Raw genomic sequence first — 15695 nt, forward strand, 5'->3', positions numbered from 1 at the left:
CCTTATTATATCTGCAGCTTTAATTAACATATATTAATTGGAATCCTAGTGAAAACAAAGAAGTAAACAATTGTGAAATTTATTAACATTTTGTGGTGTGACAAACACAAATACATTTTATAATTTCTAGAAACATGCTATTTCATAGTACAATCTTTCAATAAAGCACAAGATATATTTACTAGAGCCGAACATACTTAGTTTCTCTGTATCAAGAGCCAACAAGTAGGTGTAAACTTAGACTTGTTTAGAAACTAATGTTTCAATACCCTATCGTATTTGGAAATGATTTAGACATCCAGTTAATTCCCATCGTTTAAGTTAACGTAGCAAAACTCTAAGGGTATAAATTACCAAACAGATTTAGGAAACTATTTAAATGGACATATCATAAAACAATTATTGTCTAAAAGTTCACCTAAAAACTCATCACATTTATATCTGTTCAATTTATTTTTAACAATCAGATTACTCATGAAAATTTCATGAGACATTAAAGCAGTTAGTCATTATCTTGTTTGTTCGTTTGCTGACAAACTGCAAAAGAGACAACATTAGCCCGTTTGACTAGTACACCCAGGTAGAACAAAGGTTGTTTATCTACATTACATTTAATGCTAACTCTGAAGATATACCTGTATTAATTTAACCAACAAGTAGCTTTTATTTCCTAAAGATTATCTGAGGATATACCTTCAGGTAACTCTGAAGATATATCTGTATTAATTTAACCAACAAGTAGCTTTTATTTACTAAAGATTATGAGAAATGTTTGGGTTATTTTTTATTACATATTTGAGACTTTTTATATAAAAAAAGTCTTTATTTAAGCCAATTAAATAGATCTCTTTTACAGATTAATTTTGGCAGTGCCATCCAGAGGTAACATACACATATGGACATATAGATAAACTCAACCAGAGATCTCATAGTTCTTATTTTAAAACTTTAGTCATGAATCAGGTACAATAGAAAACTCACTAGTTTATCAGTAACAGTTGGAATGAATTAGGTTATTTGCTCAGCTAGCTTGTCTTTTATTATTTGTGTAGAAGACTTTTAAGATCTGTATTTGCCCTTGACAAGCAATTCTAGGGAGGCTGTGACTTATTAGAGTTTGAGCAAGAAAGTCCTTTTAACAGTGGGTGTTTGAAAAAGCCTCTCTCTCTTTTTTCTTTTAATTTCAGGTTTTACTGATTGAATTAGTCCAGGCTCAGGGTCAGGCTCTGTGGGCTGTGTTTACATTCAAATACATGACATAACTTGAAGGGACAGAGAAAGAAAATATGTTTTGGAGTATACTTGTCTATTATCATAGGTCTTAGGGTAATTATTAAATGTTTTTCTTAAGTAGAGGACAAGTTTGCACCAATATTCTGATCTACTGTAATATCTACAGGCATTTTGAGAGGACTAGGTGAGACCTTGGGACGAGTAAAGTTCGATGGGCTTTGACTTGTTTCTAGAGTTGTACTTCTGGTTTTGTAGAGCTTCATAAGACAAGCTTTGTAAGACAAAGACAGTTGTTTCTATAAATTCTTAAATATTGGCCTCCAGCCCATTTATTTTCTGATTATTTGTAGGAGAGCCTGAGAAATTGCTGAGAAGATGGGGTGATTTTTAAGAAGGAGAATTTATGTTGGATTTTTGTTTTAAGTGTAATTTCTGTTTTTTTTTTATCATTCTCTAAGACTAGTCATTATACCTTTTTTTTTCTTTTTATAGAGAATTTGGTCCTCCCATAAGTACCAGTATGACAGCTGTTTATTATGAGAGCTCTCAATTGTTTTTTTCCTTTTAAATATAGCCAATTTAAAGGATCTATCATCTGGCCATTGACAAGTAGGATCTTATATTTTCACATAGTGACTGAAGCCAATAAGTGTTTTATTATGGCTTAACCAAAGATGCAAGAGGCATCTTACAAGAAGAGTATATAGCCCTCACAAGATCCAAAAAGCCCACTCCCAGAATTAGTCTAAGAAGGTAGAACTCCTTTGTTGCTACAGGTGGTGAGAATGGTGTAGGGAAAATGGTGTCACCAGTGTTCCACAAAAATCTGGGGCGCCTCCAGCCATAAAACCGATAATTTATGGTATCCGGCAGGCGCTACTGGAATGGGACTTTTCCAGCACTAACAACTAATGAAGGTTGTGATGACAGAGGCCCGTTATGGACTGGGACGCCTAATGACAAAGTCCCCTGAGAGCTGGTATGGCCGGACAAAGAGCTTGGCCACCAGATGCACCCCAGTAAATGCACCTTCTGGATGGTAGAGACCAGAGACAGTATTCTCACTGGACACAAAGCCAAGCTCTGAGGACATAAAACAAGATGGAAGGAAAAAACCTCGTCTTTTTTTTTTTTTTTTTTTAATAAAGAGCCCAGAGCAGGACTTCCCTGGTGGCGCAGTGGTTAAGAATCCGCCTACCAATGTAGGGGACAAGGGTTTGATTCCTGGTCCAGGAAGATCCCACATGCCACGGAGCAACTAAGCCCGTGCACCACAACTACTGAAGCCTGTGCGCCTAGAGCCCATGCCAAGAGAAGCCACCACACACAGCAACAAAGACCCAACGCAGCAAAAAATAAGAACCCAGAGCAAAGTTTGTCTAAACAGATGCCGGTCTGGTGAGAACTGCTAATTCACCAGTGTGTGAGGCTGGCTTGAACAGCAGGCTCATAGGGCCTATGCCTGTGTTCTGCCCTCTGGTTCTTCCTCGTGACAAACAACACGACAGACAGAGACAGAGAAAAACAGTGACCATCTCTGGGAGGTGAAGGATGAGGATTCCCAAGTCACTAATACAAGGAACTAACCAGCTCCACAAATATTTTCTCCTGCTAATCTAAATTTAGAGGCAGAGAAAGGGGAGTCTCACCACTTTCTCTCCCACCAGAACTTGCAGGCAGAGACCCGGGAGGCCGACTGGGTAAGAAATCTCATTACCTTCTGCAGTCTTTGTCCGATGCCCCCGGATCTACAGCATCCTCAGGGCGGGAAGCAGGCTCCAGCCAGCCACCTGCCTGGCTCACCAACTGTCAGGAAGAGGGAAATTTCCCCCTCTGCCCCTCTTTTGAGATTTTGTGGCTGGACTAATAATCAGATTGACACAAGACAGATTAATAGGTGAAAAGGAAACAAATTTTAATTCCTGCTCATGGAGGTCTCATAGAAATGGGACCTAAGAAGTGGCCAAAGCAGGCAGCTTTTATACTTTTTGGACAAAAAAACAATAAATTTGTGAGGAATTGACTAGACAAAGAAACTTGGGTTTTGGGTACCCAATTAGTGAAAAATCTAAACAGAGTTTGGGCTTCAGGTAGTAAATTAAAGAAGTAACTAAGTTTGTTTATATAGGCTTCTTGTCCCCAAAATCCCTATCTTTGGTGATAAGGGTGTCTTTCTACCTCCAGATTGAGGTAGAAAGACACCCTTTTACATGAGACATTCATTGACTTTTACATGAGAGATTCATTTCTTGCTTTCAGGGAGACAGAAAGGAGTGTCCCCCTTGTGCTGGCCGTTTCTTAAGTAAATTTAATTCAAAATAATCAATATGACATTGAGGCACATTTTGGGGTGGCCTACCCTGAGCCCCAGCAATACCACGTAAAGAGTGACAGCGCATGGAGATGGCTATGATGTGGGCTGGGATGGGGAGGGGCTACAGCAACGATGGGCATGAAGTGGTGAGGTCCAGGGTTTGAGGGAATGTACAGTCCAAAGAGTGATATGCATGTGGGGAGGGCATGCGAGCTGTTGCCCCCAGGGCCCTGGTACTGGGGACTATGGGCCCATGTTCGTTTGTATCTGTAAGGCATGACATCAGCGACACTAGGGGCCCTGCACTTCAGGCCCAGAGCATTGCTGGCATTGCTGTGGGCTGAAAAGGCAGTCATAGAAGGCATGGAACCAGGGCCTGGGATCTCCTCTGAGTTGGGAAGCTGGGGAGGAGGGTGAACAGGGGATAGACAGGGAGTCCTGAGGAGAGAAGCTGATCATGGAATGAACTGTCCCCATCATGGCAGGACTGTGTGACCTTTGAGGACGTGACCATTTACTTCTCCCAGGAGGAGTGGGGACTCCTTGATGAGGCTCAGAGACTCCTGTACTGCGATGTGATGCTGGAGAACTTTGCACTGATAGCCTCACTGGGTAAGGCTTTCACACCCACCCAGGTGTCCTCAGCTCATCTCTGCCCATCCTCTTTTCCCAAGAAGAGGCTCTTTCCGTCCCACAGCCGGACCGTGGGCACTGCTTCCTTCCCCCCACCTTTTTTAAAAAAAAAATTTATTTATTTTATTTATTTATTTTTGGCTGCGTTGGGTCTTCGTTGCTGTGTGCGGGCTTTCTCTAGTTGCAGAGAGTGGACGTTACTCTTCATTGAGGTGTGCAGGCTTCTCCTTGCAGTAGCTTCTCTTGTTTAGGAGCACGGGCTCTAGGCACGCAGGCTTCCATAGTTGTGGCACGTGGGCTCAGTCGTTGTGGCTCACAGGCTCTAGAGCGCAGGCTCAGTTGTTGTGGCTCACTGGCTTAGTTGCTCCGTGGCATGTGGGATGTTCCTGGACCAGGGCTCAAACCCATGTCCCCTGCATTGGCAGGCGGATTCTTAACCACTGCACCACCAGGGAAGTCCCCCTTTTCCCCCTTTCTGGTATATGTGCGGTGGGTTCCAGAGCTCAGCTGTGTGCAGGGTCCCACGCTGCCCCCAAGCAGCCCCAATACGTGCTGCCCTGAAGCCTTGTGGAGAAGGGTCCCAGAAGGAAGACCAGTGGATCCCATCTGACTCAGCCACTGCCCGCCTGGGTGATCGTCCAGATCTATGACAGTTCTGTTCTGCTCTTTTCCTTTAAAACTAACATTTCCTAAGGCCTGACTGCCAGGAATTCTAGGCACTGGTGGTTACTATTTGCTATGACCACTGAGATGTTCCTGCTAGACCTCCCTTGTGTGTTCCTTTTGTAATATTTTGTTTTCTTTCCTGTGGTCTGTTGTGGGGTAGTTCACCAGGGCAAGTGCTGGCCCCTTACCTGTCCTGTCTTTCCCTTAGGACTTACATCTTTCAGGTCTCATGTAGTTGCCCAGCTGGAGATGGGGGCAGAGCCCTGGGTGCCTGACCGAGTGGACATGACGTCAGCCATGGCAAGAGGGGCATATAGAGGGCCTGGCTCAGGTAAGTGAGAGATGGGGGACCATGTGACATCACTACTGTCTTCAGATCATACCTGCCACTTTTCTCGTGTTCATCGTTGTTTTGGTGCCAAAGCCTTCTATCTCTTCTACCTTTCCTTTCCTGTTCTTGACACATTGCCTACTTGTCACTTCTGCTTTGACTTGGGGCCCCTGGCTGTGTCCCTCACTGTTTCCACAGCTCCCTCTGCAGCACTCTCCAATGTGGACCTGCACTTAATATGTCATGCGATGTACACATTTCCTCTTATAGTCCTTGAACACCAGCTAGCCAGTTGCAATCAGATTTTCCTGGGCCTGAACACATCCTTCTGCACAGTCCTCATGGGTTACCAGCAGCCAGGGCTCCCCTGAAAAGCCTTTGTAGAGAAGTGAGGAGGAGACTTGCCTTTCCACCTGATACTGTGCACATCTTTGTGTCCTTGCTTCTGGTAAGGCCTCCCCTATTTCGTGACCTTACCAGGCACAGCACATTAGAGAAGACCATTCCTTATCCTGACCTCAGGCCTTTCATCTTGCCAATAATCCCATGGACTCATTCCTGTATCAGACTTGCATTTGTGATTGGGTTGTCACCAGCATTTTTCTACTTTCAGATTTTTGCCATGGAACAGAGGGTGAGGAGTCACCTGCTGAGCTTAGTGTTTCTGTAGAAGTGTCACAGGACATGAATCCCAAGGTGGTTCCATCCACCCAGAAAGGCTACCCCTGTGACCTGTGTGGCCTACACCTGAAAGACATTGTGCACCCAGCTGAACACCAGGCAACACATCCCTGGCAGAAACCACATGTGTGTGAGGCATACAGGAGAGAGTTCAAGTTCAATGCCAACCTTCACCAACCACAGATGCAGCAGAACGTGGACAAGCCTATCGCAAGGAACGAAAGCAGCGCCTCGCTTGTGAAGAGCTGCAGAGATGACACATCAAAGAAACCTTTCACACTGAGGGAGAGTGGGAAGGCCTTTGTGTCCAGATGTGGTTTTCTCCAGCACCAGGTCACTCCCCGTGTAGTGGAGCCACACCACAGCTCCGAAGGCGTGGTGGATTTTCCCACTATGCAATGCCGTAAGAAGCGCAGTGAATTTCAGAACGCTCTCAGTGACAAATCCTCACTTGTTCAGCAGAGGACCCACACTGGAGAAAGGCCTTATGAGTGCAGCAAATGTGGGATATTCTTCAGCTACGCCGCTGGCCTCTTTCAACACCAGAGAGATCACAATCGAGGAAAGCCTTATGAGTGTGGTGAATGTGGGACATTCTTTAGCCAGCAGTCCAGTCTCATCAAACATCAGAGAGTTCACACTGGTGAAAGCCCTCATGTGTGCAGCGAATGCGGGAAATTCTTTAGCCGAAGCTCCAATCTTATTCAACATAAGAGGGTACACACTGGAGAAAAGCCTTATGAGTGCAGTGAATGTGGGAAATTCTTTAGCCAACGTTCCAATCTCATTCATCATAAGAGGGTTCATACAGGTAAAAGTGCTCATGAGTGCAGCGAGTGTGGGAAATCCTTCAACTGCAACTCCAGCCTTATTAAACATTGGAGAGTTCACACTGGAGAAAAACCTTATAAGTGCAATGAATGTGGGAAATTCTTTAGCCACTTTGATGGACTTGTTCAACATCAGATAGTTCACACTGGTGAACGACCCTATGGGTGCAGCGTTTGTGGGAAAGCCTTCAGCCGAAGCTCCGACCTCATGAAACATCAGCGAGTTCACACTGGTGAACGGCCTTATGAGTGCAGTGAATGTGGGAAACTGTTTAGCCAAAGCTCCAGCCTCAATAGCCATCGGAGACTTCACACTGGTGAACGGCCTTATCAGTGCCCTGAATGCGGGAAATTCTTTAGCCAACGCTCCAGCTTCAATAACCATCGGAGACTTCACACTGGTGAGCGGCCTTATGAGTGCCTTGAATGTGGGAAAACCTTCAGACAAAGTTCTAATCTGAGGCAGCACCAGAAAGTTCACAAACCAGATAAGCCATATAAGTGCAATGAATGTGAAAAGGCTTTCAGCCAAAGGTCTACCCTCATCCGGCATCAGAAAATTCACACCAGAGAAAGGAGTTCAGAGAATGTGCACCCTCCTTCTTCTGCACGACAGCACCCACTAGAGATTAACTCTGAGAGTGGTCTTTATGAGGGAGCTGTCAGCCAGAAGTTGAACCTTGTTCATCCAAATATCTATGCTGGAGAGATTCCCAATGGATGCTAGATATATTGGAAGCTTTCTGGAGCAGGGTTGCATTTTCTGACCACAAACTTTGCCAGAGTTTTTCTCACTGCTAATGTCTGTGGTAGAAGTCGTCTCAGTTCTACCCACTGGCAGGTCTCCAGAGTGTGCATCAGCCACTTTCCTGTGCTCACAAAAGACAGGCCTCTGTTTGCTCTTTCCAGGAGGGAATCATGAGTAGCCTGAGGCCATGGGAAGATGTCATTCCCTCCCCCTGTGACTGGTTTAGCTGTGGACATGACCCATCTTTGGCCATGAAGACCTGAGCTGGGTTCTACTGGCAGCTTGCAGAGGTTTCCCTTTTTCAAGGACATTTGTTTATCTTGTATGATGCTCATGATGGATTCATCCAGCTTCCACCTTACCCATCTTAACAACTATTTACTTTACATTGCTCTGGTTTGGGTGATAAGAGCCTTATTGATAAAGCCACCTTTAATCTTCCGTGTTCTGATAACTGTGGATTGGGTTGAGAACAGAATTAAGGTCTACCAAACCAAAGGGGTCTCCAAATTTATTGCCTCAGGGAAGAGCAGGATGGCAGAGCGCAGTTTTCAGTCCAGATTTGGCCTCGTTTGTGTTGCTACCCAAGGCATCCTAGGGAAGCTTGTAGGGCTTTGTGGGCCTAATGTTGTGGTCTGAATGGCATGAATTTTTGTGAATCAGCGATTACTCTGAGGAAGGGGAGGTTGTGCAACCTCCAGTGCATCTGGAAGCAGCCTGAGTTGGGCCCCTTGTTTACTGGGGATGCCTCCTATTCCTTAGCACTGTTGAGTAGACACTGTTTACCTGGCCCCTGCCAAGGAGTTATATGCCCTTGATGTCTAATGTTCCAGTATATGTCACCTACTGTAAGACTTACTGGGTCCAGTTGGCAAACAAGAGGGAATGTACCTGTTCTAAAAGTGCATCCACAAATGTTCCCTTAAATGTGACTGTGCAGGATTCAGGATTTGCAGAAGTTCTCAGGACCTCTAGACCTCTGTCCTTATGACTAAGGTCACCGGCAGAGCAAATTATCTAAAGGTTTTGTGGAATACTGCAGGCTCTCTGCATTATTCATGTCAAAGCCATTGCTGGGTTGGCAGGAAAATGGGGACTAAGAGAAGGTAGATCCTGTACGCCAGGGATGAGGCATTTGTGACATAGCCAGCCATCTCTGCTGCCAACACTTGAGGAGAGAGGTAGTAGAATCAATATGGGGTTGCCAAATCTTCTAGTTTTCGAAAATGAGTAGGAGATCAGATTTTTATGTGCAACAATTTCTTTTAATGCTTTGTTGAGATATAATTTTCATGGAATAATTGGCTGTATGTATTTAATGTGTACACTTTGATAAGTTTTAAAATGTGTATACACTCAGGGAACCAACACCACAATTATGATAATGAACTTATCTATCACCCACAAAGCTACCTCATGCCCCTTTACTATCCCTCCTTGCCTTCCCCAGGGAACCATTACCTACATCCCAAGGAAACCATTGATTTACCTTTTTTTCCACTATAGATTTGTTTGCCTTTCCTAGAATTTTATACGATTGGAATCATAAAGTATTTGTACTCTATTTTTGGTCTGTTTTCTTTCATATAGCATAATCATCTTGAGAATCATCCATTCTGTGTGTATGAGTAGTTCATTCCTTTTACTGCTGAGTAGTGCTCTGTTGAATGAATACCACAGTTTTTATGCTTTTTTTTAAATTAAAAAATATCTCATAAAATACACAACATAAAATTTACTGTCTTAACCATTGTTAGGTGCACGGTTCAGCGGTATTAAGTACAGTCATATTGTGCAACTATCACCATTATTCATCTCCAGAGTTCTTTACATTTTGCAAAACTGAAACTATACCCATTAAACAATAACTCCCTATTTCCCCCTTCCCCAAGCCCCTGAAAACCAATATTCTACGCTCTGTAATGGAATTTGACTACTCTAGTTATCGCATATAAATGGAGCTATATATTGTCTTTTTGTGACTGGCTTATTTCACTTAGCATAATGTCCTTAAGTTTCATCCATGTTATAACATGTGTCAGAATTACATTACTTTTTAAGCTGAATAATATGCCATTGTATGTATATGTCATATTTTGCTTATTCATTCATCCCTCAATGGATACTTGATTTATTTCCACCTTTTGGTTATTGTAACTAATGCTGCTGTGAACTTGGGTGTACGAATCTCTCTTTGAAACCCTGCTTTCTATTCTTTTGGGTATATACCTGAAAGTGGAATTACTGGATCATATAGTAATTATATTTTATTTTTTGAGGAAAAAAAATTGTGTTGTGTTTCCCACAGTGGCTATACCATTTTACATTTTCAGCAAGTGTTCTACTTTTTCTACATCGTCACTAACACTTGTTTTTTCTGTTTTTTGTTTGTTTGTTTTGGATAGTATCTATCTTGATGAGTATGAAGTGGTATCTTGTTTTGATTTGTATTTCTGTAATGATTCATGATGATAACTATTGTTTCATGTGCTTACTAGTCATTTATATATCTTCTTTAGGAAAATGTCTATTCAGGTCCTTTCTCCATTTTTGAATTGGATTGTTTGTGTTTTGATGTTGCTGAGTTTTAGAAATTCTATATACTGGATATTAATCTCTTATTAGGTTTGTGATTTGCAGATAATTTCTCCCATTCTGTGGGTTGCCTTTTTACTATGTTGATAGTGTGTCCTTTGATACACAAAAGTTTGAAATTTTCATGAGGTCCAAGTTGTCTTTTTTCTTTTGTTGCCTGTGCCTTTGGTATCATATCCAGAAAATCATTGCCAAATCCAAGTTATGAAATTTTCCAATGTTTTCTTCTAAGAGTTTTATAGTTTTGGGTCTTACATTCAGGTCTTTGATCTATTTTGAGTTAATTTTTGTGAAAGGTAAGGGTCCAGCTTCATTCTTTTGCAGGTGGATATTCAGTTTTCCCATTGATTGATTTTGTCAAAAATTATTTGACCGTATATGGGAGGGTTTCTTTCTGGACTCTATTGTATTCCATTTATCTATACTTTTTTCTTTATGTCAATACCTCACTATTTACATTAATGTGGCTTTGTAGTAAGTTTTGAAATTGGAAAATGTGAGTCCTGCAATATTGATCTTCTTTATCAAGATTGTTTTAGCTATTCAGGGTCCCTTGAGAATCCATATGAATTTTAGCATAGATTTTTGTTTCTGCAAAAAAAAAAATTACTTGGATTTTGGTAGGGATTGCATGAAATCTTTAGATTGCTTTGGGTAGAATCGACATCTTAACAACATTCAGTCATCTAATCCATGAATGTGGGATATGTTTCCATTTATTTGTCTTCTTTAATTTTTTTTCAGTAATGTTTTATGGTTTTAAAATAAAGTTTTTACCTCCTTGGTTAAGTTACTTCTTAAGTGTTTTACTCTTATTGATGCTGTTTGTAAAAGGAATCGTTTTCATAATTTTCTACTCAGATTGTTCATTGTTCGTATATAGAAATGCAACTGATTTTTCTGTGTTGGTTTTGTATCCTACTTTGTTGAATTAATTTATTAGTTCTAATAGTAATTTTGTGGAGTCTTGAGGGTTTTTTAGATTTAAGATTATTTCATCTGTGAACAAAGATAATTTTACTTATTCTTCTCCAATTTGGATGCCTTTTATTTCTTTTTCTTGCCTAATTGCTCTGGCTAGAACTTCCAGTACTATGTGGAATAGAAATGGTGAGAGTGGGCATTCTTTCCTTACTCCTGATTGAAAAGCTGTTAGTTCTTCACCATTGAATATGATATTAGCTGTGGGTTTTTTATACATGGCTTTTATTATGTTGAGGTAGTTTCCTTCTATTCCTAATCTGTTGAGTGTTTTTATTGTGAAAGAGTGTTGAATTTTGTCAAATGCTTTTTCTGCAGCAATTGAGATGATCAAGTTGTTTTCTCCCTTTATCCTGTTAATGTGGTGTTAGATGATTTTCATATGTTGAATGATCCTTGCATTCCAGGAATAAATCCCACTTGAACATGGTGTTTAGTCCTTTTAGTATGCTGCTGAATTCTGTCTGCTAGTATTTTGCTAAGGATATCTGCAACAGTATTCATAAGGGATATAGGTCTATACTTTTCTTGTAGTATCTTTTTCTGGCATTGATATCAAGGGAAATGAATTAATGTGTTATCCTTTAAGTTTTTGGAAAATTTTTGACAAGGATTAATGTTAATTCTTCCTTAAATGTTTGGTAAAATTCACCAATAAAGCTTTCAGGTCCATAGCTTTGTTGTTGGGAGGTTTTTGATCACTCATTCAAATGAATGAATTCATTGAATCCTCTCATTCATTTTGCTTAGTAGTTACAGTTTTATTCAGATATTCTCTTTCTTCATGGCTCTGTCCTGATAGATTTTGTGTTTCCAGGAATTTGTCTATTTCATCTAAGTTATCCACTTTTTTTCATACACTTGTTCATAGTACTTTTGTAATCCTTTTTATTTCTGTAGAATCAGTTGTAATGTTTGTACTTCTATTTTTGTTTTTAGTAATTTATGCCTTTTTTAGTCATTCTAGCTAAAGGTTTGTCAATTTTGTTAATCTTTTTTGAAGAACCATCTTCTGGACTCGTTGACTTTTCTCTATTGTTTTTCTAGGTGTGCTGTGCGTTTTGTTTTCTTTCATCTCTGATTATTTTCTAACATTCTCTGTGATTTCTTCTTTGTTCCATTGATTGTTTAAGGGTATGTTGTTTAATTTCCACAAATTTGTGAATTTTTCAGTTTACCTTTTATTATCAATTTCTATCTTCATCTGGTTGAGGTTGGAGAAGATACTTTGTGTAATATCTATCTTTTAAAATCAATTAAGCCTTAATTTGTGGCATAACATGGTCTATTATGGAGATGTCCCATGCACACTTGAGAAGAATGTGTTTTCTTCTGTTGTCAAGTACAGTATTACATACATTTCTATTAGATCTAATTGATTTATTGTGTTGTCAAGTCTTCTGTTTCCTTATTGATTTTTTTTGTCTGGTTGTTCAATACATTATTGAGAGTAGAGTATTAAAGTCTCCAACTATTACTGTAGAACTGTCTATTTACTCTTTTAATTTAACTGTCAGTTTTTGCTTCATATAATTTCTTGGTCTGTTATTAGGTGCATAAATGTTTATAATTGTTATATCTTCTTGCTGCGTAGAACCTTTTATTGCTATATGAAATATCTTTTGGCTCTTGTAACTTTTCTTTTTTAAATAAAGTCTATCTTGTCTGCTATTAGTATAGCCAACCTCACTTTCTTTAGTTATTTGCATGGAATATGTTTTTCCATCCTTTCACTCTCAACCTACTTGTGTCTTTGGATCTAAAGTTAGTCTCTGTAGTCAGCATATAGTTGGGTCATTTTTATTTTTTTAATTAATTTATTTATTTTTGGCTGTGTTGGGTCTTTGTTGCTGTGCACAGGGTTCCTCTAGTTGCGGTGAGTGGGGGCTACTCTTCATTGTGTTGCACGGGCTTCTCATTGCAGTGGCTTCTCTTGTCACCAAGCATGGGCTCTAGGTGCGTGCACTTCAGTAGTTGTGGGTCACAGGCTCAGTAGTTGTGGCTCACGGGCTCTAGAGCTAAGGCTCTGTAGTTGTGGTGTACGGGCTTAGTTGCTCTGCCTCATGTGGGATCTTCCCGGACCAGGGCTTGAACCCGTGTCCCCTGCATTGGCAGGCAGATTCTTAACCACTGCACCACCAGTAAAGCCCTAGTTGGGTCATTTTTTAAAAATCCATTCTGTCAATCTCTGTCTTTGATTGTAGAGTTTAATCCATTTACATTTAAAATAATTACTGATAAGAAAGGATTTACTTCTGTCATTTGCTGTTTGTTTTCTATATGCCTTATAGCTTTTTTTTTTGTCCCCTATTTCCTGTATTACTGTCTTCTTATGTTTTTGATTTTTTAACGTGAATATTTTAATTCCCTTCCCATTTCCTTTTGTGTATATTCTATAGCTATCTTCTTTGTAGTTATCATGTGGTTACCATCCTAAAATTATAACACTATAATTTGAATTTATACCAGCCTAACTTCAATAACATACAAAAACTCTGCTCCTATACAGTTCCATCTCCAACCCTTTCAGTTATTGATGTCACAAAATTACATCTTTATATACTGTATATCCAAAAACAAAGAATAATTGTTTTGGGAAGTCTTGAGTCATCAATTCTTCAAGCTATCTCTCTTCCCCTTTCTTCTTCTTCTGGCACTCTTTGGTGATATTTCCATTTTTCATTTCCATTTCCATGTCTTTAGTTCTTTGATTATCTACAAGACAGTTGTTTTAAAGTCTTTGTCTAGTAGATCTGCCATCAGGTCTTTTTAAGAGACAGTTTCTGGTGATTTCTTTTTTTCCCCCTTGAATGGGCTGTGCTTTCCTGTTTCTTTGTATGGCTTGTAATTTTTTGTTGAACACTAGACATTTGAATCTAATAATTTGGTAACTTTGGAAATCAGATTCTTCACCTTCCCCAAGGTTTGCCTTTTTTTTAAATTTATTTTTTTATACAGCAGGTTCTTATTAGTCATCAATTTTATACACATCAGTGTATACAAGTCAATCCCAATAGCCCAATTCATCACACCACCACACCCACCCCATCCCCCCCAGCTGCTTTCCCCCCGTTTGTTCTCTACATCTGTGTCTCAATTGCTGCCCTGCAAGGTTTGCCATTTTTATTTAAAATTTTTTTTTAATTGTTGTAGGCTGTCTCTGCTGGTGATCAACCTGAGGTGTAAACTTAAGGTCTTCTCAGGTCTTTTCTGAGCTTGTGCCTTTACATGTGTCATGACTTTCTAAATTCCCCTGTATATGTGATTGCTTTGAAATGTCTTAGCCCTAAAAATCTGGCTTCCAAAAGGAGAAAAGAGAAAAATGAAGGGGGGAATATGTGCTGGTGCAAATCCCCTGGAAGTTGCTTCAACTGGAGAGGGAGGGGCTTTCAACAATGCAATGACGTTTACACAAATGGTTGCGCACTTCTGTGTCTTCACCTCTGCAGTCAGAAGCAGCAATAGATCAGAGCACAAGTCCTCAATATTTAAAGAGCAGGGTTTCACCCATGTTCCCATCAACTGCGTGCAAGCTGCTCCAGGGACACATGCAGAACTGCCAGCCATGGGGCAAGTGTGTGGGGGATGGGTAGCTGTTACAGTGCTACGGGCTGAAATTGACCAAACTGCAATTTAGTGTCTTCAGCTTTCGTCTGGAAGTTGTAAGCCTTTGAACAGACCCCAGAGCTCCAAAATAGGTATGTGAGATACATTTTGTCAATACAATTGTCTAGTTGGGGAGACAAGTTCCTGATGCTTCCTGCTCTACCATCCTCCCAGATTCCTTAATCAAATGCACCGCAATTTTTAAACACTTTCTTCTGTTAAATGACATACAGGTTTTTGGCTATTACAAATTAAGCTACTATGACCATGAATGTACAGGTCTTCATATGGGCCTATGCTTTTATTTCTCTTGTGTTAATATGTAGGAGTGCAATGCCTTTGTCACAGGGCAGGTGAATATTTAAAAATTTTGCAGACTGCCAAATTGTGTTCTAAAGTGACTATACCATATGTGTTTCACCCAGCACTGAATAAAGAGTTCCAATTCTTCCACATGTTCACCAGCAACTGCTATAATCAGTGTTTTTAATGTTTGCTATTCTAATAGGCATGTAGTAGTAGAATCTCATTGTGGTTTTACCTTGAATTTCTGTAATGACTCATAATTTTGAGCATTTTTTATGTGTTTATTTGCCACCCATATATCTTCTTTGGTGAAATGTCCATTCATATCTTTTGCCTATTGTTAAAATGAACATTGGTTGATATTTCTATTTTCATTAACAGGAATACATTGAAACTGCAAAGAAATTTGTTGGAATGTCAGTCATTTATCAGTGACGTCAGTAATTTATTTGCTTAATGGGGTAAAATTTTTTGAGTACTGAAAGAATATTTCCTTGCAATTCTGTGCTGTACCCAACAGACAAAATACACCTTTAAGTTTAATCTGAATTATTAACATACTCTCTACTTTCTTAAATCTTCACATGAAACAATAAATCAAGCTCTGAGTTGTAGTGTTTACCACACAGTCAGTTTCAAGCTACAACATGATGTCTGTGAATGTGAAATTAGGGCAAGGTGTGTAGTAGCACAGCATCATATTCTGTTTCTACCATACGGGGATACATTAAATATAAATACTTAAAGCATGGATAATAGTAAAACGTAGTA

At 40.0% G+C, this 15695-nt stretch overlaps 1 protein-coding gene across 6 annotated transcripts in view; it reads left to right on the top strand.

The window, feature by feature from the left end:
• Positions 1 to 15329, top strand: part of ZNF792 (zinc finger protein 792) — a 33456-nt gene extending 18127 nt beyond the window's left edge. For 2 of the 6 annotated variants that reach the window (XM_067720177.1, XM_067720175.1), the window contains exons 2-4: positions 4033 to 4159; positions 5055 to 5177; positions 5791 to 9000. In XM_067720177.1, the coding sequence (XP_067576278.1) occupies positions 4126 to 4159; positions 5055 to 5177; positions 5791 to 7415 (1782 nt within the window). In that variant the 5' untranslated portion in view covers positions 4033 to 4125 and the 3' untranslated portion in view covers positions 7416 to 9000. Of the gene's footprint in view, positions 1 to 52; positions 2934 to 4032; positions 4160 to 5054; positions 5178 to 5790; positions 9001 to 14658 lie in introns of those variants that run through there. The other 4 variants (XM_067720180.1, XM_067720176.1, XM_067720178.1 and 1 more) reach the window with 4 other exon arrangements.
• Positions 15330 to 15695: the final 366 nt, after the last annotated feature.

This window comes from Pseudorca crassidens, chromosome 20, assembly GCF_039906515.1.
Source record: "Pseudorca crassidens isolate mPseCra1 chromosome 20, mPseCra1.hap1, whole genome shotgun sequence".
Taxonomy (NCBI): Eukaryota; Metazoa; Chordata; class Mammalia; order Artiodactyla; family Delphinidae; genus Pseudorca; species Pseudorca crassidens.